At 44.5% G+C, this 24,334-nt stretch overlaps 1 protein-coding gene across 1 annotated transcript; it reads right to left on the bottom strand.

Moving 5' to 3' along the window:
* Positions 1–277: 277 nt before the first annotated feature.
* cmtm6 (CKLF-like MARVEL transmembrane domain containing 6) lies at positions 278–23,589 on the bottom strand (the record flags this gene model as incomplete). Its single annotated transcript, XM_083661468.1, has 4 exons — positions 23,477–23,589; positions 19,004–19,139; positions 5,204–5,380; positions 278–388 (listed from the first exon to the last, which is right to left on the bottom strand). The coding sequence occupies exons 2-4, from the start codon at positions 19,130–19,132 to the stop codon at positions 278–280; spliced, it is 417 nt and encodes a 138-aa protein (XP_083517594.1). The 5' UTR covers positions 19,133–19,139; positions 23,477–23,589.
* Positions 23,590–24,334: the final 745 nt, after the last annotated feature.

Genomic DNA, 24,334 nt, shown 5'->3' with positions numbered 1-24,334 from the left:
TGTTAACCATGTTAACCACAGAGCTTATTTCAGACATGGAACCAAAATCCTCAAACAACAACACCCACTGACATTGAGACGGAACCAGGAAGCGCAAACATCTGGGTTTTAGGACTCATTCCTGCAATAGTGTATAAAGTGACTCTTGACCTCTGACCTCTGCCTGCAAGTCATGAATGGTGTATGAGTAGAATGTGAAGTAGTGAGAGAGAGAGAGAGAGAGAGAGAGAGCTCACCACAGCAGCGTGCTCGAGCTGTGTGTGTGTGTGTGTGTGTGTTACTCTCTCACCACAGCAGCGTGCTCCAGAGAGCTCTTGCCGTTGTCTACACCGAAGACGATGGAGGCCAGGAGGAAGAGGACGGCCATGACACTTGTATAGGCCAGGTCCTGCAGAGGAGACACAGTCCATTGCTCTATTTGAGTCCACAAATGATATTAAAATGACAGGAAATCAAATATAACGGGTCTAACCCAGCGCCCAATTCAGCCTCCCTCTTTTTGAAGCCTATGCGCAAATTGCATTCTTTCAAATGGCCAGTGGGGGGCGCAGTTTGTATAGCACTCCCCGGGAACATGCATTCAACTCTATGGGAAACGAGCCAACTTCTCTCTCGGTCTACGTCTTAAAGGTCCCATTCCGTGCAAAAGCTGTTTTTACTTGTAAATGCATATATACTGCTGTCAGCCCTCCCTGTAATGAGTGGTCACACGCTCAGAACTGCCACAGTTGGATTTGTCCCTATCCAGCGTCCCCCTGCAGTCTCCTCCAAGCCACACCCCCAAACGCGTCGTTTGCCCAGAGGGGAATCTGGGGGAATTGGGACGTCACTAGCTTCCTCCTGCATACTGCGCGGGTCTGTCTCACACAAGCTACCTGCACCATTTAGTCTATAGCCACAAAATTAACACTTCTAGCTGGAGTGACGCCAACTGTACGTGATCCAGCAACTGCAGAGGTGCATTCGGTAAGTCTAGGCATTTTGAGATGTCCTCTTTAGCGTAGTACCTAGGGATGTCCCGATCCGATCACGTGATCGGAAATCGGGGCCGATCACGTGATTTTCAACTGATCCGGAATCGGGGGGAAGAGATCGGATTTTTATGTATAAAAACGTCACAAAACAAATATGCCAATTCTCACATTTCAGTCATCCAAATAAACAATCTGTCATTTATTTTATCATTGCAATTTGTCATATTCATCGTAAACACGAGCCCTCTTGCGCAGCAACACACGCAGTTTTAACTTTAGTAGTGGGGAGTGACGAGTGAGCATTGATAAGAAGAGAACTAATCCGTTGCAACAGCGCACAAGAGATTGGCCATTTTGGGGCGCAACAAACCTCTCTGTGCTATTGTCCTGTTGTTTGCGGCGCCAAAATGGCCGCGGTTCTCTTACTATTGTCACTTCTTTCCTTCCATACTCTTTGTTTAGTGTTCGACTAGCCACACATCAGAACTGATCAGAACGCGATAAAACATACAAAAACACATGTCCAACCATAACTAGATGGTCGCACAGTGGCTAAAACAGAAACAAGACGTAACGTTAGTTAGGGATCATGATTAAACTCACCTAGGAGTCGGACTAGGAAGAAAAGCCAGAAGTGCACTGCCTGCAGTAAAGTTCCCATAACGAACATCTTTTTGTTGTCGGCATTCCGTCGGTCTTGTGAATAAAATCTGTCGTTCCTCCATGGTGTCAGAAGTGGCCGGACTGCACTCGTCTCACAGATAAAGTTTCAAACATTTTAAATCCACACAGACTGTCCTCAGTGTCTCCATGTTGTCTAACTTGTAAACAGAGCTGCACCGCTGCACCCCGCCCCCATTTAGCAAGCATGCTCAAGAAGAGTACCTGGCTGCAGACAGTGGAGAACCTCCATGCCTGATTCTATTGATGTGGCTCAATGGCCGAAACTCGAAACAATAGCAGACATTAGCCAGTGAAATGAAATTAGGCAGCATGCAAATGAATACTACCAGCCGTGTCCAGAGATAGCCTAGGTAATTTCTCTCTCAGAGTCAGTTTTTATCTTACAAAATATACCTATTTACTGATTCTAAAACGACTCCATTTTATGTGTTATGTGTTTTCACCATACAACCTTTCACCTCAAATTGCTAGATTTCAACATGGTGAGTTTGTAGTGAAAAAACAGTCTGTGTCATATTTTTTATTTTGTTATTTTGTGCTGCACCATTGATAAGCTGTAAAGATATTTTATTTTGTTTACTTGGTTTAAAACCAATGCTGCACTAACTGAGTTGTGGTTGTGATAAAAGAGCCGTACAAAGATGTCATATTGGTTGGTTAAAATAAAAACACTTAAACACTTAGAAGAAAAGGGGGGAAAAGCATCCAAGTTGTCTCAACTTGTTGTCCCAACTATTTCTGCAATGCATTGCAGAAATATCGGATCGGGACTCGGTATCGGCAGATACTCAAAATCATATGACTCGGACTCGGACTCGGGGGCAAAAAAAGGTGATCGGGACATCCCTAGTAGTACCGTTAAGTTAACGATAACTCGCAACCTAGCGTGCTGGTCCACAGACGCTAATTTGATTGGCCGCTGGGAGCCTGGGGCGGGCTCTCCCTCAGCGGCCAATGGGAACTGTTAGTTCTGAATATATTATAGAAACAGGCCATTCTTTGGAAGCGACGAGATGAGGAAGTGAGAACTCCGTCACAACAAACGGGGTTGCTATATTTTCGACAGATTAATCCAGAATCATGTTTTATGGACCAGAGACACACGTTTTTAAGAGGTTACAGCTGCACGAATTGGGACCTTTAAATAAACACTTTCCAAATGAGTTTTATGGTCTGAAAAAACAATTTCAAGTCTTTTTCATGCTCTCACGCCCTCTGTTTTCTAAATTATAGCCCCATTTTGAGGAAAATGGACGATATACTACTTCCGACCTGTAGAGGCAGCAATGTGCCTCAAGGCATCTAGTCTGCGGAAAGTACACAAATAAGAAATTTGTTAAGCAACCTAGCAAAATTGCGTATTCTCATGCCAGTACTGACGTTTTTAGCTCAAACACAGCTGCTGCAGTTTACAATTTTGAGTATCGGCTCGTCGGCACATGGGCTCGGTATTGGAAACTACGCGCGCAATATTTGGGAATGCCATGGTACCCATATCTTGGATAACAACATTGTGTGGGTACCGTTTTATTGTGATTGATAACGTTTATGTTGCGTGCAGCCACTTTAGCCGATCTTGCAGTGTGATAAGGGCTCGTGAATCCGAGACGGCTAGCATTTGGCTATGCAACGTTACATATCAGCAGTGTATTGACTATAGCAGGCAGCTAACGTTAGCTAGGAAGAGCTAGCTAAGTAACGTTAGGCAGAGCTGGGAACCAGACAATGTACCAAAAGCGTAACGTTACCAATATTTGCAATTGTATTAAAATAGCCTGAAATGAAATGTCCACGTGTCTTTCTATCAGCGTCATTGCGGTTGCGTGGTCACATTGTTGATAGCGTTGCAGCTGTCAGTCACAGTAACGTTCTCGATTTAAACACATCTCTCAACCGCTTTGCATAGCTAAAACTAAGGAATTCAAAGCATGTAGGCTACTGTATTATCCTCACTCCCATATCTATTAAAATATGCCTTTTCGTCTATTTCCCTGTGGAGCTTCACCTTATTAACTTATTTACCTATTGAAGTGTATTTGTAAAATGTTCATATTTGTAGGCTACATATCACTCAGTGTTGTACCTTTTAGTTAACTCATTGAGTGCCAATGACGACAGCTGTCGTCAATTCAAATAGTGACGTAGAGTGCCAAAGACGACGATTGTCGTCAATTGCGTTTTTTGACGGGAGGGTGTCGATCTAAGCCTCTTACATCGCCTCTTACAATATGGGAGCTATTGAATGTGTCTAACCTATTTTACAGAACCCTTAGGTGGCGACAGTGCTCTCCACATAACAGAAAGGCAAGGAAAAAACAAAGAAGAAGTCGTTATGGAAACGGAAATCGCATCGCATCCGTATGCATCGATATGCTGAAGCACGTTACTGCAGCTGTGCCTGCAGCAGCCAATCTGCTCCCACAATTGAGCCGCTCCGTGTCGGTTGCGACAGCACATCGGCATGATCAGCCGTGGAGTTGTTATTATTCTCAACTGGAAGCATGGTTGCCGGTGACAAACACACGCGGAACGCTGTAAAAAAGCTGGATGTCGCGCACCCTTCACTGTGCGCACAGCAAACTCAGCAGAGAGCCACCACAGACAGGAGGAGGAGTGTGCAGTTGAGGCGAGGCGGGGCGGGGGGGGGGGGAGGGCACGCAGAGCAGCACACAACACCCAGACAGACCCAGGCAGCAGGACAGGATTGACAAACGCAAGCCAGAATATCCGATGCCCACCAGCAGCAAATCAAGACCAGCAAGAAGCTGCAACCAGCAGCGCACGCAGGGGCCAGCGCTGCTGGTTGTAGCTAAAAAATATTATTCTGCCAAACAAAATTCCCTGGCCTTCACTGTTTTATTGAAGGAAATTATTTTTGAGGTGTGACTACATTAGAAAAGATTAGCTTCAGAGTCAGTGATGTGCTTGAAATGTTTAATTTCACAAAAGGCCCATTATCTCAGCTTCTAGAAAAAAATTGCTGTTTTTGGATGAATCAAGCTATCTTCTCCGGCTCATAACTAAAGAACGGAAAATGGGATCAATAAACTTTTTTTTGCAGATGATAGAATAGAGTCTCATCGTTCTTTGTGCGTGTTCAGTGTTTACATAGTAATATCACACAATATTCTGTGGGCCTCGAGAAATCACTGAAAACGCTCTGAAACTCTGGCACTGGGAGCGTCCGTTCTCCAAAAGTGGCTGGCACTCAACGAGTTAATTGTCTTGATCATTGTCAGATCTGAACACCAGTCTCCGTGGGGAGCTCGGATTGGCTGCAACTAAACAGCCAGCCCCTATTTAAGCTGGGTTTCTCACCTCTGCTAAATGTTTGTTTGAAAAAGGTCGGTGACCGAAACGTCACATTAAAACAAATTTGATTGCAATTTAACAGTGTGCGGGACTCTTTTTTCACATCACTGATGGCATGAAATTTTCATATCCGCAGATTCTTGCTAATACACAGCCCTAGTGAAAAAGCATTTGAATACATACATGGATAAAACACACACTCACACTCACACACACACACAGGCAATACGTACCAGGGTGGGCCACCAGGCGATGCCAACCTTGCTGTGCAGGTGCGTGGAGAGGAGGATGACGAGGAGCAGGGTGAAGAGGAAGGCCGTGCAGCTAATGAACTCAAAGTAGTACAGAGGACCACAGCTGATGCAGGTCAGCACCACCTCCTCCAGGAGGAACGCCACCAACGACAGCAGCTGAGAACGCAGAGACATCACGTCATCACAGGACGTGTCACATGTCCAGGTCGTCACAGTAACATGTCCACGTCACCACAGTAACATCATGTCCACGTCATCACAATAATGCTAAATGGCCTGCGTTTAAATAGCACTTTTATCCAAAGCGCTTTACAATGAGTAGGTACATTCACCCATTCACACAGAGACATTCATACACCGATGAAGTTGTCATAAGGAAGACATCTCAAACAATGTCAACATCGCATTAATAATGGCATAATTGACCTTATGACACTTAATGACAACGGTCATAAACATTCATAACCTTCATGTTCATGACAGGTGTCATGTCATGGTTATGACAGTACCAAAAAACATGCTCAACCCTCAAAAGTTTCTATTTGTGCTGAATCCTCCAAAACATATCACAGCAGGGAATTGATGCAGGACAGCACTCCAATAACATAATAAATAAAAATAAAAATAAATAAATTTGTATTGCCTTTGCACATACGTTTCGGGCAAGTGCCCTTCTTCAGTGTGCATCAGTGGCAAGTAAGCTGAATCAGTCACACACAGGTGACGGTTATGACAGTGTCATGCCAGCTCAGTGGCCTTGTGGTCTGAGTGTCCGCCCTGAGACTGGGAGGTTGTGAGTTCGATCCCCGGCCGAGTCATACCAGAGACTATAAAAATGGGACCCATTTGCCTCCCTGCTTGGCACTCAGCATCAAAGGGTTGGAATTGGCGGGGTTAGATCACCAAATGATTCCCGAGCGCGGCGCTGCTGCCGCTCACCGCTCCCCCAGGGGATGGGTCAAATGCGGAGAACACATTTCGCACACTCAGGTGTGTGACAATCGTTGGGACTTTACTTTATGTCAGTTGTCATATGCACGCTCAAGTGTTACCCAAAAAAACTTCAACACAGAGCAGAAAAGCGCTCATCATTTGCGTTCACCCGTCATCTTCCACCAAACTGCAGTGGGAAAATTTAGTAGTTAGTTAGTTAGTTAGTTTAGTGGGAACCACATGTAAAAGTATATTTTGTTCAAATGAAGCGCTGCTGGCAGTGGCGTAACGTTATTGCCATGCCCCCCGGTGCAAATATTTGCTCTGGGCCCTACCCAGTGTTTCCCCTTGAAAAATGTTCAGGCCTGGAGGGATTTTGAAACGTACTTTTCGCTAACCTGTTCACATCTATGTTCGCAACGGCATCCCAAGTATCATCATACTATTATGGGATGCCATGCGAAACAGTTGTATTATGGGATGTGCGTTTCCCAGGCAACGACACACGTTGACACGTTTTGGAACAGCGCTGCACGCTGGCACGATGCTCCTAAAAGCAAAATGCTTATTGTTTTGAATGATTTGGCATCTTCTATTACTGTCAACACCAGTATTGTTGTATTGTAATAATATGCCATAAAGGTTTATTGAAATTTTGCGGAGAGCAGAAAAACAAATCAAATTTCTTTTTTCTTTTTTTTCTGGCCTGGCAGGGGAGTCAGGCCTGTAGAATGGTCGGGGAAACACTGACTACCTAACAATTATATTGTTATAGAAAATATGGACTCACTCATTATTTTTTCGTCAGGCAGATTGTTAGCCGTCTATTGTGCGTTAGGACCCAAGACAGTGGTAAAGAAGAGGGGCGGCTATGCTACCTGAAGGGATATTCCTCCAGCTCCATATACGGTCAATGATGTCACCAGAACCTCACAGGAGACTCCGCTGAAGACACGTTGGAAAGAGAACGCGTTCATATTTTCCCATAATATGACGCCAATTCACTGAATCCAGTAAACTAAACTCAAAGCTAATAGCATTTGTTAGCCTAGTAAGCTACATGAGGGCAAGTGCTGACTGCTACAGCATGGAGGTTTATTTGGAGTCGGATTGATCAGAAGACACCAAAAATCCAGGAAGGATGTTCAGTTTTGTTCTGGCAGGTGTTTCTGCCGATTATCAAGGAAATGTCAAATTGTCAAATTTTTGAATGGAACCTGGTCTCCAGCAAGTGCCCTCCTGTCCATGTTTGATGCAGATGTTTAGTTTATTAGTGGTGCACCGATCACTGATTGCTAGGGATGGGCATTTCTAGCAAAAACACTATTCGAAATTCGCTGGCCAAAGTCGACTTTTAATCGAAATTCGAAAATAAAAATAAAAATGTAAAGAACATTTAAAAAAAAAAAAAAAAAAAATTTGGGTGAGTGAAATGTTGCATTGTCTCCCCTGATTCTAAGTCTAAGGCTTTATTAATTAATAGAAAAAGCTTCTGCTGTGGATTTTTAGCTCAAACAAGCATTGCACCACTGAAGTAAAGAACATGTAACATGACATTGACATTTTCGAAAATAAAAAACAGTTTTGACAATCATGAGTGGTTCATTAAATATTTAGTAGGCTCAGGTCTGAGTGCCAAAGGGGTGCCAAAGTCACCCCCTCTCCCTCTTCATGGGATTTCATCCGCCATTCATTTTTCCATAAACCTTGCTTAAAATGCTTATAAAAATTGTTTTACTTGCTCAAACCAAGCGATTCGACTATACTTAGAATCAGGGGAGACAATGCAACATTTCACTCACAAAAAAAATATATATATACTTTTTTTTTCGAATTTCGACTTTCAATAATAAAAGTCGACCTTGATAATAACAACGATTATTCGAAAATTCGATGCCCATCCCTACTGATCGCCTATGAGAAATATCACTTCTTCTAAATAAATAAATAAATAAATATCAAACATCAGAGTCATTGTTGAGCATGAACCACTTCAGCCAGCAGACAGGATCTGATGCACGTGGACAGATCTGGAGGGGTGCGGCTGTTTCCGAAAAAGCCACAAGGAGCCTAAAAAAGAAGGAGGAGACATCACTCTGTTCACAGCGTTGGCATCTTGCATTGGGGACAGTTCTATTAAAGTGAATGGGGGTAAGTCCCACTATAAACCATCATTATCTGTGTCGTTTCACCTTGGATTGAAAAATGCTTCCACGAGAAAGAAAACTTTAACATTATGTGATGTTGACTGATGCCCTGTTCGGTCATGTATCATGAGGTAGTTTAGCTAATCTAGCTCTATTTTGGACCAAACAGGGACTTCATTTGAGCTGCTGGGCAGAGCCAGGATTATTTTGGAGAGCAATAATGAGGAAAACAAAGATGCACATTTACATAGAAAACCATTAGTCAACATCATATAATGTCTTTTCCTTAATCCGGTGGAAGCATTTTTCAATCAATCAGCTTTATTGAAAGTCGATTAAAAACATACATTATGAAACACAAACACAATAATACATCCCTAAATCAATCAAAGTCAAATCCAAGGTGAAACGTCACAGATATGATGGTTTACAGTGGGACACTTACCCTGCCGGTCCCCCACCCCCACCCCCCCCATTCACGTCAATAGAACTGGCCACAAAGTGTGGCCCCAATAGAGAGCCGCAGTAACGAGTCCGGAAATCATCGATGCCAACAGCCCTGGTTCTTCACAGTTTTCGCCTATGGGAGTTTTGAATGGGTTTTTGGCGCGATGTTTCTAATAATGTCTCTGAGCAACGCTGGCTTAATCAAACGCGAACCAGTGTTTAGTAATATCATCTTCACACATGAAGACCACTTTTATGAGTTTTGAAGCTTTTACGTGCCGTTAAAATAACGGCTAGCTAGCAAACGGCTAAATGAGACTACACTTTTGAGTCGATGCCGATATATACGTCAATAACGTCACCACTTCAAAGGGCGAACACGGAAATTCTCTTTCCCTCACCTGGTTGAGCCCCGTTCAGCCCGGGGTAATCAGTGCACACATCAACAACAGTCCAGGTTGAGTGCTGACGTGACGTGGAAGCCTATGCGACAGTGTGTAGTTCTGGATTAGCTTAGCTCGAGCATTTTACTTCTAGGGCTCGCATTTACGCTACAAAACTCACGAAAGTGGTCCTCATGTGTGAAGATTATCCGACGGAACTCTGGTTTCGCGTTTGATTAATCTTGCGTTGCCCAGAGACCGTATTTGAAGCATCGCGGCAAAAACCCATTCAAAAATCCCATAGACAGAAACAGTGAAGAACCAGGAAGTTCGGGACTTCCGCATTCTGCCTACAAAAATACGTCATCCCTGCGGCTCTCTATGCAAAATCTGAACGCTGTGATGTCTTATCCTTCCTTCTTAGGGTCCTTGAAAAGCCAGCAGCACAAGGCGATGACTCAGCGCACGCAGGAAGGAACCACTTCCTGCTGGAGCAGACGCTGCTGCTGCTGTGTTCTTCTGCCCAACAGGAAGCACAGGCAGCAGATGCCACAATAACATTGAAACATGGGCTGGGCCATATGGAGCACAAATCATATTTCACAGGGTTCATTCATACACATTTTGACCAATGGATTTCCACGACTTTTCCATGACTTCAAAACAAATTTCCACGAGCAAACATTTTGTGACGTCTCGGTGCATACATGAAAAAGTGAGCGAGTTATGACATTCTAACTTTAAAATGTCACTAGCCTACACTTCACTTACTGTAATGCAGCCTTTAAAACCAGGAAAAGACAACATTTATGCCGTATCACCATATTACCATATCCAACATCTAAGACAATATCTAGTCTCATAGCACAATATTGTGCTATGAGATGGGGGCACGGTGGCTCAGTGGTAGAGCTGTCGCCTCGCAGTCAGAAGGTCCTGAGTTCGATTCTCGCCTGGAACACTGAGCGCTGTGGTTGTGTTCCCCCCCATATCTTCAGTGCCCACTGCCCAGGTGGGGTATCTCGTCGTAAGGGCCTTTCTGTCTGTGTGGAGGTTGCATGTTCTCCCCGTGCTCCCCCAGGGGGGTTCCTCCGTATATAACCCCCCCCCCCCCCCCATTAAAAACATGCAGAAGATCAGATCGTCATCGTCATCCGACCAGTGACGACAACATCCGAAGTCGGTCCCCGGGCGCTGTACGAGAAAAGCGACCACTGCTCCTGGCCTGCCCCCCCGGAGGAAAGGACAAAGCCAGGATGGGTTAAATGCAGAGGACAAATTTCACCGGCCACCGTCAGCATGTGTGTGTTTGTGGCCCTCCGTGCATGTGTTGATGTGTAACCGTGTGACAATAAAGACGGGCTTGTCCGTCTGAAATCGTGTTTTTTTTTATTATATTGATATAACATCGATATATTGACCACCTCTAATAGTGAGTGCCAGAATCAACCTCCCAATGATGCAATTTGCAGAAAAACGTCATTATTAGATTTCATCGATTATCAATCACTGCTTTCAACTTATTTCTGATGTAAATGCGTCTTGTCAAGTTAAATGAGCCCGAGGTCAGTTGTTTATTCATTTGAATCACTCACTTTCACAGGAATACAGGTCGCTTAAAATGCTTTGTGGTTGACTCTAAATCCAAGGATCCACTTTCACTTGACCAACCTGTTCCTGCCTGCTTTTGAGCACTGACCAACTGTAGCCTATTATAACAATGAATACTTGCTATGCTGATATCGCTTATTGAGCATGCACAGCCATCATGTCATTTTACTACAATAATCAGTGTTATCAAAGCTTGTATACCGTGATCTGATCTATCTATACTTTAAGTTTATGTGATTTCTTTTATATTTTCGCAACCGGGAACGCCCACGGCTGGAAGTCAGAGCACTGCCAGCCAATATCATCGCCAGCTGCACACACACACACACACACACACACACTAACTACCCCGCGTAGTAAGTTACAGCTGTAAGAGCTTTACTGTGTGTGTGTGTGTGTGTGTGTGTGTGTGTGTGTGTGTGTGTGCGCGCGTGCGTGCGTGTGCGTGTGTCAAACATGATGTTTTCTGTGTAAAGTCACAAGGCGGAAATCTGACGTCAACACACAATAACTAGTAAAACAGGCTGGAGCGGTGGTGTAAAATAGTAAATGGTAAATTGACTGCATTTATATAGCGCTTTTATCCAAAGCGCTTAACAATGTGCCTACATTCCATTCCACAGCCCTCGGGAGCAATTTGGGGTTCAGTGTCTTGCCCAAGGACACTTCGACATGCGGACTGGAGGAGCCGGGGATCGAACCGCCGACCTTCAGGTTGGTTGACGACACACTCTACCTCCTGAGCCACAGCCGCCCCCCGATGTGTGTGTGTGTGTGTGTGCGTGTGTGTGTGTGTGTGTGCGCGTGTGTGTGTGCGTGCGTGTGTGTGGCTCTGTTGCCAATTCTGTTCCAGCGAAAGTGACTACAGCTCAGAAAGTCACCAGATGCCATCATAGCTCATTTGCGTATTCATTTGAATATCTAACCTGACGGCCCTGCTGTCAGTGGAGGGAGGAGCTAAACTGTGTCACACCTCTGTGGATTGGACAAGCAAAACAACTACAGCAGAGAGTACAGTAAGTATAGAGACAGTCCGCATGTCTGGGAACGCCCACAAAATGTTAAACGGCTGGCGCGCGAGTGGGGTAAAACCGCCCATATATCTCATGGGCTGACTCACCAAAAGACGGTGCTGTGGCTCTAAACTACAGGTTTGGGGGTTCTAGAGCAGAACACAAGACGTCTGCTCAGATGTGCGTTTACTGCGGTGGTTAAATCCCCGATCGTGTCTGCCTAGGCTGGGCTATCAGCTAAATTCTAACTTTGCTGAATGGATAGAACGGGGGTTTTTACCCCATCCTGACCACGCCCCCAGCCAGGCTGAGCCAGCTAAACCAGCGTCTATGACGAGACGTGGCCTCAACCTATATTGTCTTTTTCAGGAAGAGGGCAAAAACCAGAATATGTTCAATGTGTCGGTCGTCTTCAGCATCACACCCCCACACCCGCCAAACTATTTTAAGGCAGACAGTCATTTTTCACACACACACACACACACACACACACACACACACACACACACACACACACACACACACACACACACACACACACACACACACACACACACACCCACACCCCCACACCCACACCCACACAGTATTTGAAACGTTGAAGAGGCGTGGTTAAAGATTCCTCCTTTAATAGATTTTAGCGCCCTGATGCTAACTTGCTAACTCTGTTTGGGAGCAAGTCTGTTCTCCAGTCACATGACTCGCATGGCATGTAGTGCCTTGGGGGTAGATGGAGCCCCCCGCCCCCCCCAACGGGACCTGCCACCCCCCTGAAAAAATCCAAATATGTTGATGGTATTTGCCTAATATATGTGCTTGCTGTCGTGCTAGTTTGTCTCCTCTCTGTGCTTCATGAAGAGCAGACAAGACAGAGAAGGCAGAGAAGACAGACAAGACAGAGAAGACAGAAAAGACAGAGAAGACAGACAAGACAGAGACGTGAGCTGAAGGTAGCAACCTACTACTGTACATCCATTAGTTGTTCTGACTAGGGCTGTTCGATTTTGCCTAAAAATTAAATTGACGATTTTTTCTCTCAAAACTCGATTTTCGATTTTTTTTATACTATTATACTTCTCTCAAAATTGGTTGCCTTGCAGAGCTTTTTTCCCCTCTTTTTTTCATAAGTGACAAATTACGCTTTTACTCTGAAGGCAGAACAACCCAACTTCCTGTTTTAGCCTAACTTGCTATGCCTAACTTCCTGGCTGTTGCTTGCTAAGCTGCAGTCACTTGACACTGGTGGATTTGCGCTTTTGGAGGTGAGTCCTAACGTTACTCGGTGGCCTCACGTGTTGCTATGTGAACAAAAGGCAATATTTCAGCATCCGGTGATAACGTCTTTGTTCGTGTGTGCGCGCGCGTGTCTGTGTTGTGGTAATCCTTATCTTGCACAGCCCGCAGTGCAACACGCTGCTCAGTGCTCACACACTGTGATTTGGGAGCTGTTGAAATAAGTTCATTGCTGCCGTCTAGTAGCCAGCAGTAGTCACAGCCTCCAGAGAGACTTTACAGCGGGGAGAAGGGAAGAGTAGCAGTATGCGTACATGAGAGAGAGCCGCCATAGAGCCGTAATTACCCTAGTTAAAAAAAAAATCGTTTTTTATTTTTTTAACATCGTCCTAATTAATTAATTCGATTACGATTCAAAATCGATTTATCGAGCAGCCCTAGTTCTGACCATCTCAGCGTTTTATTCAGGGATGCACGATATAGTATATCCAACTGATAAATTATCGGCTGATAACGGGAAATGTATCTTTATCGGCTATATGATATCTATACAAAATGAGTTGCTTAAGGTGCGTTCACACCGACCTATTAAAGTTTTTCGCTGGCGTCGAGTTTACATACAAAGTCAATGCAAACGAGCGATTGAGCGTATATTCGCCTGGGAGAAAAATCGCTGGGCGTCCGAGCGGCAGAGACAGAGCGATAGGGAGAAGATTCGCTCGTCGTCCGAGATGAAATATCCCAACTCGAGCGAAAATACGCTGGCATCAGTCGCTCGCTGTTCAACGCTGATTAGCTGCTGTGTGAGAGCGAGTCAAGGATCCCACTGGCTTGGGACAAACCGCTGGTTTATTGTGTGGCAACAAACCACATTGACAGCTGATTGACAGGCTGACAGCTGACATGAAGTGAAGTCTGTCCTACCGGTATGGAGCTCGCATTAGGAGCACGCTGATAGGCTTAGCTTGTAAACAATGACGGTGGCTCGTAGTGGACAAACAGCATGACATTGCGTAACGTTATAGCCCCCACATGTCCGTCATTATGTGTGCCTGTTGATGAGCGATTTAAACAGAGCGACAGAGCGATTCCAAAGGGTTGACTTGAGCGACAGAGCGAAAAATAAATATCTCGGTGTGAACGCACCTTTACACAGAAAACTCCTTTGGATACCTTTAAGCATAAAATGCTATGGACGGTTTTAACTTGACAACAAAAACATTCTAAATCGAACCCCAGCTCACTTCCTGTTGCAGTGCTAGTACAGGACATCTCTGAAAAAACTAACATCAGATCAGGACTGACAATTCCGTGAAAACGTTAGGGTTGTGCTACAACCCAGGTTTTACGAGTGAGAACGAGAGCTCTCACTAGTGCCATTTCGCTGCTCACAGCAGCCAACTGGAAGAATATCATTTTGCTCCAAAAATGACCGGCCACCCACAAACCTTCCAACGTGACACGTCACGTCCGCTCATTTCCCCAAGCCAAATCACTCCATCTTCCAGCCCACCTGCGCAACGACGCATCGACGCAGCAAGGCTGGGTAGTGAGAGCTCTCGTTCTCACTCGTAAAACCTGGGTTGTAGCACAACCCAGGTTTTAGCAGCACATGGATAGAATCGCCAATCCTGTTTGTATTGAGTGTAAACAGGCCTCGATCTGTTTCAACACAGCACATGACTTGAAATGACTAAAAAAGGAGTTTACCACATGGGTCAAGAAATGTGGTCAAAACATGGCTCAGTGTAGCCTACTTACTTCAACATTTCATTCATCTTCTAATAAGTTACTTTACAATATTACTGTCTGTGTAGACTAACTCATTACTTATTAAACTACTTTTGCATTACTTTCACCAAAATAACTGCAGTAGCAGAATGACATCGCCGCCCCGGAACCATCCCGAAAAATAATGTATACCATCTGAAGTCAGTGTAATTCATCCAAAATTCTAAATGTTATCTTTTTCCTCTGTTATTCTTATCTATAGCGGTTATTTGCATAAAAACACACAAAATGGTTATATCTTTATTTAAATATGTGCTTTGATTAAAAAAAAGTAACTCAATTTGTAACTTGTGTTTAGGGATGTTCGATATTGGCTTTTTTACCGATATCCGATATCCGATAATGTCCAACTCTTAATTTCCGATACCGATATCAACCGATACCGATATAAGCGGGCTTTTTTTCCACCAAAATTTCACGTAACAAGTTACATAATGTAGCTTAATGTAGCTGAAGAGTTTAATATATAATATGCATGTTGTGTTAAAGTTGTAAGTGTTAGAGAAGCGAGCTTGTGACCAGAAGGTTGTCGGTTCAATCCCCGGGACCGGCAGGATAAATCTGGGTGGGGAAAGTGAAAAGGCAGCGCTTGCCCCTCCCTCATTACCACCACTGAGGTGCCCTTGAGCAAGGCCCCTAACCCCAACCGCTCCAGTGGAGCTGATCAGTGGCCAGCAGATCAGACTGTGGTTGTACTGGTCAGCTTCCAGGTATGAATGTGTGTGTGAATGTGAACAGGGCGCTCCTGAAAAAGAGAGCATTGCTCTCAGTGAGACTCCCCCTGTATTTAAAAAAAAAATAATATATATATATATATATATCGGCATGAAAACCGATACCGATATTTTCCGATATCGATTTTTTTATGCTAATATCGGCCGATAATATCTGTAGGCCGATAATATCGGACATCCCTACTTGTGTTACTTGACAAAGTAACTGGTATAATATTATTGAAATCCTATTGTAATAAGTTATTAGTTATTACTTAGAGTTACTGCTAAAAGTAAAATATTACATGTAATATATTACTTTTGTAATGAGTTACCCCCTACACTGTTAGTAACGTTAGTGGTAGCGTCGCGTTAACCAGGTGGTTAGTGCGGCTGGTAAGCTGGTAAGCTAGCACTCAGGCGTTATCATCTGTTTCTCCTCACAGAAAGCGCTGCAGCCAGCGCTTTCTCCACGCCAGGAAGACACTGACGGCTGCTACGTCGACACACACGCTTAGGGATCTTCTTCGTGTTTCGAAAAGAGGAAGACAGATCAGATGTGTCACAGGTGGTGGACAGCTGACTAACACAGGCGGTCAGACTGGGGGGGAGCCCAGGATCTTCGGAAATCCTACATGTTACCTCCTACAACCCAGCAAACTCCCCCAGCCCCCGCAGGACTGTTGCGACACAGCGGGCGGGAGTAAGGATATAATGTGCCGACTGCAGCTTTGTTCAGAACGCAGGCCGTCACAGAGAAGAAGCAAACTGTCATGTCCGCAGCAGTTTCACTTCTCCGTCTGCGACTTCCTGAAAAGCTGCTGGATTAGTCCAGTCAAACCCGGGTCAGCGGCGTCGCTCGCCCTACTCGTTAAAGGAGAATTTCGTGTTTTTTTTTTCAACCTGAAGCCTTTTTCCACACTGTATTGGCTCATTTCCACCACATTTTACTGCCCTGCACAGCTCGTCACCACTCGGCTCTACTCGTTTCGGCCCGATGGATGTTCTGCCTCGACCGCCGATCATCTGCCCCCGCCCACAGCTGGTCGTCATAGCGACCGCATATCTGTCCTCCGCCTATAGCCGAAGTAGGCTATAACATAACGTTACAATTAAATCCATCCACAGAACTTTTAAACTGTTTATGAAATACTGGTGCCTCTAAATGACCTACAGTGTACATGGGCGAATGTGACAATCGGCCAGGAGAATGGATATCACTTTGTAGTTAGTCAAACTCACAGGCATGCGCTGCGCGAGGGACGGGAGAGGCGCTACAGAGTGAAGCCTGTACCCCGCGGCCTCTCACCAGGCAAGACCGCGGCTTCACCAAAGACCCGCCTGCGGCCTAGCGGAGCGCTGCACTCAACTACAAAGGCTTCCTGAGCAGCGGACTTTTTTCTCTCTCAAAACAATTGAAACCACCGCCACGATTTTATTTCACCAGAGGCGAAGGCAGCAACACAAATGACTGATGGAAATATACATAACAGAAGAGAAGGTAAGCCCACTAAACTGGTATGCAGCATTGCATTGACAGTCAGTAGATAGACAGAGTAAACACGATTCTGCCTGACCAATCAGTCGTCAACAATGTTTTCACGTCACCGTATGGTACCGGGTTCGCAGCCCTAGAACCCCGACGAGGCAGGTACGAAAAGTAGCATGACTCAACCCCAACTCAACCCGGGCTGGGACAGTTTTTACCGGTGGAATGAGACCATTTATCGAGTCGAGCAGAGCGGGATCGCGCTACTACCTGCGGTGGAAATGGGCCATATGTGTCTAAGGGACTCATCGTGACATAATTTTTTCAAATTGGTTGAGTACTCACCGAGATAGCCTTGTTTACAGCTCGAGCATTATCGTCAAACAACTACGGGTCCTATCGTTGTACGGCGCTGTCGTTTGCCCTGCGTTTGCGCGCCTCTTATTGCCATCTTCCCTGCGTCTTAAGCTATCGTCTGCCCCCACCGTCCAGTTTTGCGCTGGGGTCTAAGCACAGACACAGGTGTAGGCGCGGCCCAGGCGTGTCGGTGGGCCTCTAGCCTATCATGTGTCTCGCGCAAGTGTCATTTAGCGCTGTGGGGAAGATACCGTCGGTATGTGCCGAGCGCAAAGAGAGGTTTGGGCGTTGCCCGTTCCAAAATAGGCGTTCCAGCACAAACAACCCCACTACGCCAGACGTACGCCTGAGCGCAGACAGACTCCACATATCCGTGCAGTGCAGGAAATCCTTGCTTGGATACATTTACGCACGGCATGGATGTCACTCTCCTCACGTCTGCACACACTCTTCTCTCCTCGGAATGCCATGTTGATTTTCAACTATAGCCTACATGCAGAAAAAACACACCTTGATTTAAAAATGAGAATTCGTTTGTCATGGTTTTATTAGACTACATCATTCCCGGCCATACAGGTTTGTGGTGCAGTGAGGTAACAGTAGATTGCTTTTGAAAAAGTTGTGACGGTGTTGTGCCAAGCTGCCTCTCCCCACCCTGGCCGGCCCAAAACACCCAGGGCACCGACCCGTAGTGTCCGGCCAGTACAGGGACCTAGGATGTGATATTTTGTTGTATTTATGGTGAGTGACACCAACTATAAAACGCGCCCACTGGTACAGTCAGTCAGATTCTACGTATGTCTGAAATCGAGCAATCGGCGCTAAGAGGAGGGCAGGCCTTCAAGAATCGCCAGCTAATCAGACCTCATTAGCATAACATGCTGTTTATGGAAAACAACCTATTTTCAACAAAAGCTGGGAAGTGAACAGCTGAAACTAGAACGAAAAATTTTACTGCATTTTAACCCATCCAGGCATGTCCTTTCCTCCGGGGGGCAGGCCAGGAGCAGTGGTCGCTTTCGCGTACAGGGCCCCGGGGACCAACTTCGGATGTTGTCGTCACTGGTCGGATGACGATGACGATCTTCTGCATGTTTTTAGTGGGGGGGTTATATACGGAGGAACCCCCTGGGGGGGGTATGGGGAGAACATGCAAACTCCACACAGAGAGAAAGGCCCTTACGACGAGATACCCCACCTGGGCAGTAGGCACTGAAGATATGGGGGGGGAACACAACCACAGCGCTCACAGTTTCCCCCTGCGAGAATCGAACCCAGGACCTTCCAACTGCGAGGCGATTAGTTAACTGTTCATTCATTCATTCATTAATGTACCATTATTGTAAAGTGTTTATAGACTTCTCTAAATTCATAACGTCAATCAAACGTCCCGAGGCATGAGAGTCCTGAACGCTCACACACAGCAGGCTCATCTGTACAACACAGACGCACTACAGACGTAAGACCCGGCTAAAACTGAGCTCAAATCAAACGCTTATAAATTAGGCAAATAACATCAAATAAACACATTTTGATTCTTTCAAGGGGGTCTGGTCGGACAATGGCAGAGAAACACTGTCTCACAAACCTCTGAGCTGAAGCGTTTTAGCTCTTTGACACAGAACAAAAAGAAAACAATAATAGTGTGTTTGTTTCACTCACCACTTCAGCCAGTTTCACCAGAAACCTCAGTTTAGTCAGAATCAGTGTGGGAACCACAAACCAGGCGACGGGTTTTTTGGTGTCGGGGGCGGTGGTTGGGCAATAAACAGTTTCTGCAGGCGTGGCCATGTTGGATCTGCAGGCAGAGGAGACCATACAGTACATCCCATAATAAAAACATACATTTTGCATAATGATTCAGAAGCATTGACAGTTAATATAATGAGAGAAAGGGGTATTTCAATGAACAAAGCAGCAAACCTTGTATCAAAAAACTTGTGATGTTATATGGCGTGAAACTGTGGCTGTAACGCATTATAGGGGTGTCAAAAATAATCGATTATAAGATGCATCGCGATGCGGACGTGCACGATTCTGCATCGATTCACAAATGTCAAAAATCGATTATAATTCTTTTTTCTTTTTTTTTAATAATCAAATAAAATATAATGGAAGTACATGCAGTTGTTTATTTTAATTATGGATCAGAATACAATGCAATTCCAAATGCACTTTTATTTTAAAAGTAGCCACACAGTGAGAAAAAAGAAAGTGAGAAAAAATAAATCATGTATTGCGGAAAAAAGTGATGCATCGATTTAAGATGCATCGAGATGCATCGAGAATCGTACTCGAATCGAATCGTAGCCCTCTGAATCGTAATCGAATCGTGAGGCCAGTGAAGATTCACAGCCCTAACGCATTACTCAAAATAAATAAGGTTACGTTACAATAAGCGTTTTATTTTGAAAGCAACAAAGCGGCTGACGTACTTGTACATTCTGGCTGACTTGACGCCCGTGCAGTTCATGCTGCCAGATCCACATGAAGATGCATGCGTAGATTTAGACCATTTTTATAGGGGTGGGGAGTGGGGCGAGTACCCGAACAGCGGAAACGTTACTCGAGTACCGACGTTATCAACGAGTACTCGAGTACCCGAGTAGTCCCGCCCACCCCTAGCTTTAATGCTTTTGTCAATAAACATTGCCAACAAAGATAGCCTTGTTGTATATTATCATGTATCTGAATGTCGCAAATATGATCGCGCAGAACGATCCATTAGTTGTCTGGTCAGAGGCAGGTTGGATAAAATGATCAGATGTGATATAAAGATTGTTGATGTCGAGTGAACACGAACTACGAACCGAAGATTGGAGCAGAGGACATGACGACGGAGAAACAACCGACCCAGCAGTCTGCTTCAATCAACGAATGCTTTATATTTATTGAAATGAAATATGGTGATATCTGGTGGTCTGAAATTACTCTCTCTAGCTAGGCTAACTGGCTCATATTGTGTCATATTGTAACGTCTGAATCTGCGTTTCATAACTTTATAATAGCTTAATGTTACTGTATAGCCTGGATGATGTTAGCTAATGCTACCCAGCCTTCCATTGGTGTATGCTGCCTTTAGCTTGTGGTATTATGGTACAGTAATATTGTCTAGCTAGACAGACGAGTTTATCTGAAATCAGGGTGACAAGATCCCTGCTGCTAGCTCGTCTGCCTTTCTGTGTCACAGAGTATCTAGCTTGTTTAGAGTATCTTAACAGACTGCATTACATGCTACACCATGTAAATATATTTCGATAAAATTCAAACAATGGTTCCTTTCCCATACCATGGTGGGCTGGACTGTACAGTATTGCTGTGAAAAAGTTACATTTGATTGTGTAAAGTGTTACACGTTATATTTTTAACTGAGCTTTGCGGAATTATCTCAACACAATTGTGTATCAGCTTTAAATGTCCAATATATACAGCATTAAACAAACGACCAGCAGCATTCAAATGTGCAAAAACGTTATATTTATTGAAATGTGGTGATCTCATGTCACATTACATAACGTTATGCCCAAATGGTCTACTGCCCAGAAGCGTCACTTTACATGTTTGGTAGGGAATTATTTTCATTATGTTAAACCAACATTTATCTTCCATAATGCATTAAATCATAATCACAATGCTATGAAGACATTAGCTAATCACCACAGAGCTGCACAGACCAGTTTATCAGATAGTTTCACCCTAAATGTGTCCAGGTGATCAGCTCTGAAGCCCCGGCTTGTATGGTCGCTACCCGTCCACTAAAATCCGATTTCGATATAGGTGTTACTTTGATAAACTGACCTCATAACGGGGATCTATACTGTTACGTGTGTCTAAAAAACACGATTAAAAACACGATTTCAGACGGACAAGCCCGTCTTTATTGTCACACGATCACACATCAACACATGCACAGACGGCCACAAACACACACATGCTGACTGACGGTGGCCGGTGAAATTTGTCCTCTGCATTTAACCCATCCTGGCTTGTCCTTTCCTCCGGGGGGCAGGCCAGGAGCAGTGGTCGCTTTTCTCATACAGCGCCCGGGGACCAACTTCGGATGTTGTCGTCACTCTTCTGCATGTTTTTAATGGGGGGGGCGGTTATATACGGAGGAACCCCCTGGGGGAGCACGGGGAGAACATGCAAACTCCACACAGACAGAAAGGCCCTTACGACGAGATACCCCCCCACCTGGGCAGTAGGCACTGAAGATATGGGGGGGAACACAACCACAGCGCTCACAGTGTCCCAGGCGAGAATCGAACTCAGGACCTTCTGACTGCGAGGCGACAGCTCTACCACTGAGCCACCGTGCCCCCTAACATCATTAAAAGATCATAAGGACAATGCTGTTTCTGGTAGTTTACTTTTAATCTATGGCTACGTTGCTAGGCTAGCTAGCCTGCCTTGGCAACTGGCTGTGCTGTGGTTGGGATCATCTGGTTTGCTGTGGCTGGTGTCAATCAAGGAAACCTCGCTCTTTTTTATCGCCTCTTTTACGCGAAATGGGACCATAATTTAGAAAACGGAGCCCATGAGAGCATGAAAAAGACTTGAAATTGTTTATTCAGACCATAAACTCATTGGGAAAATGTTTATTTAAGACACAGACCGAGAGAGAAGTTGGCTCATTTTTAAATTGGAGCCAATGTACGTGTCGTCACTTCCGGACCGTGACGCACGCCCCCTCCGGCCTTTCGAGAGAATGAAATTTCAGGACTGGCTTCATAAATTTCCCCATTGTGTTGGCCAATGTTCAGAAGAGATTTTAAGATATTTGTATGGTATCTGGTATTTAAGGAATATATTTGTAAGTAGATTACATTCAAGATATACACTGTCCAGTGGAAACAGTTTTATAATGTGAACTGTGGACAACATTGCTGATCTCTGCAGGTTTATCCAAAATAAACATTTATTTCAAATCATGAAATCTACAATGATGTTATATATTTAGAATATAGCTGCAAAGATTAATCGATTATTTCTCAACTCAAATCGGTTGAGTAATTTTTTTAAGAAGAAAACATTTTCTCTGATTCCAGCTTGTTAAAAGTGGATATTTTCTGGTTTCTTTACTCCTCTATGACAGTAAAAAGAATATGTTTGGGTTGTGGACAACACAAGTCATTTGAGGACACCATCTGGGGCTTTGGGAAACACTGGTCGACATTGTTCACCATTTTGTGACATTTTATAGACCAAACGTCGATGAATCGAGAAAATAAAATACGATAATAAAAAAGATTAATCATCAATGGAAAATAATCGTTAGTTGCGGGCCTAGTTTTTAAACATAAAGTACGGGGATTTCTGCCATTTCATCATCTGGATGGGGGGAAAAAACGAAAGTGAAAGTAGCAGCGAAAATAAGTAGGCCTAAAATGCAAAAGATAATAAACGTCATTTATACTGTTTGTAGTCGTGATTACTCATAATAACGGTGATGGACAGTCAGTCAGTAGGCTACTCTGCAGATGGACAATATAAACGTGTGTTCCGTTGTCTTGTGCGTAGATAAGGCGGCTACGCCAAACTCTGTTCAGAAAATCAGTCAGTTTAAAGTGTCCTGGCTGGTCGGCGAACGGGCACACACTGCAGAGCCCGGGGAGGCTGCTTATGAAGCGGTAGTGTCTTCTGGTCAACTCGGCATCAGATTAATCAAACAAACAGCAGATTATTCCAATAACATCTAACGTTGTGGACCAAAGTGATGCGCAACGCCCTGTGTGTGGTTTGTGTGTGTGTGTGTGTGTGTGTGTGTGTGTGTGTGTGTGTGTGTGTGTGTGTGTGTGTGTGTGTGTGTGTGTGTGTGTGAGCGCGTGTGTTTCGAAACAATGATCAAAGTTGAAACTAGCTAATTTATATGATAATAGTAGCAATATTATGTATTAAAGTAAGAGCTTGATCCTGCTCTGCTGGGTGTGTCAGGGCAGCATTAAACCGATCGTTTTGAAAAGGAGTTTAATGTGTGTTTAATAAGAACGTCGTGTAGCCTATCTGTGATGGGCATCCTGTAATTATTACTAAACACTGTGACTGGCCTGGTGGACGCAGTTAAACGCAACAAGTCTAAACCGCTAGTTAGCGGTAACTAACCCGTTAGTAACATGTGAATGGAACTCTACTCACCCTTCAGCTTAGCTCGCAGACAGGTAACGTTACCACTGATGTAATGTTTCTTTGCAGATTCTCACTTCTAGACAACAAGCCTCGCTACGCTACTGTCTGCTCCTCAACTTCCGTAGTAAAAGTCTACAATGTCAAGTCAAACACAATGCATACAGCATCCGGTTCAAACTTTCGAAATAAAGGTTGTATTGATACATGTAAACACGGGCGCCGGAAGCAGGGGGACATGGGGACATTTTGTCCACCTAAAAATGTGGTCCCCCCGGGGGGGGGGGGGGGGGGGGATAATAATAATAATAATAATAATAATAATAATAATAATAATAATTTTTCCCCCCCCTCGCTTAGAGCCCACTTTACACTGTTTACACAGCCTGTGATGCTTGTTAAAGCTGTGGTCGTTGTGGGATTATTACACCTGAGAGACAGACAGACCCGGGGATCAAGTTACAGAGAGCCCAAGTTTCAAGTTCAAGTTCAAGTATATTTATTGTCATTGTTAAATTACTCCAACAACGAGATATAGACAAGCATCTCCCAGAGACGTACAGTGAAACACCAGGTAAAGTGCATCGACCCAAATAATAAATACATACAATAAAAAAATACATTATTCTATAAAGGCATCAGAGTTTGTGACTGTTCAGTGGTGCATGTAAACAGTGAGTCCAGAATATTGTACAGAGTTTGTGAACATGAAAGGTGTGAGACAGTCAGAGTTGGTCAGAGTTCATTCTTCGGGGGTGGGGGGGGGGGGGTTGTGTTGTGTTTTGAGGGGTAGTGTTCAGCAAGCTGACAGCTTGATGACACGCAAATTCGTGAAGCGTTCCTTATTTTAAGGGGTACGGTGGCGCAGTC

This window comes from Poromitra crassiceps (genome assembly GCF_964638095.1).
Source record: "Poromitra crassiceps genome assembly, chromosome: 26".
In the NCBI taxonomy this organism is placed as follows: domain Eukaryota; kingdom Metazoa; phylum Chordata; class Actinopteri; order Beryciformes; family Melamphaidae; genus Poromitra; species Poromitra crassiceps.
This window is presented reverse-complemented; position numbering and strand designations above follow the sequence as displayed.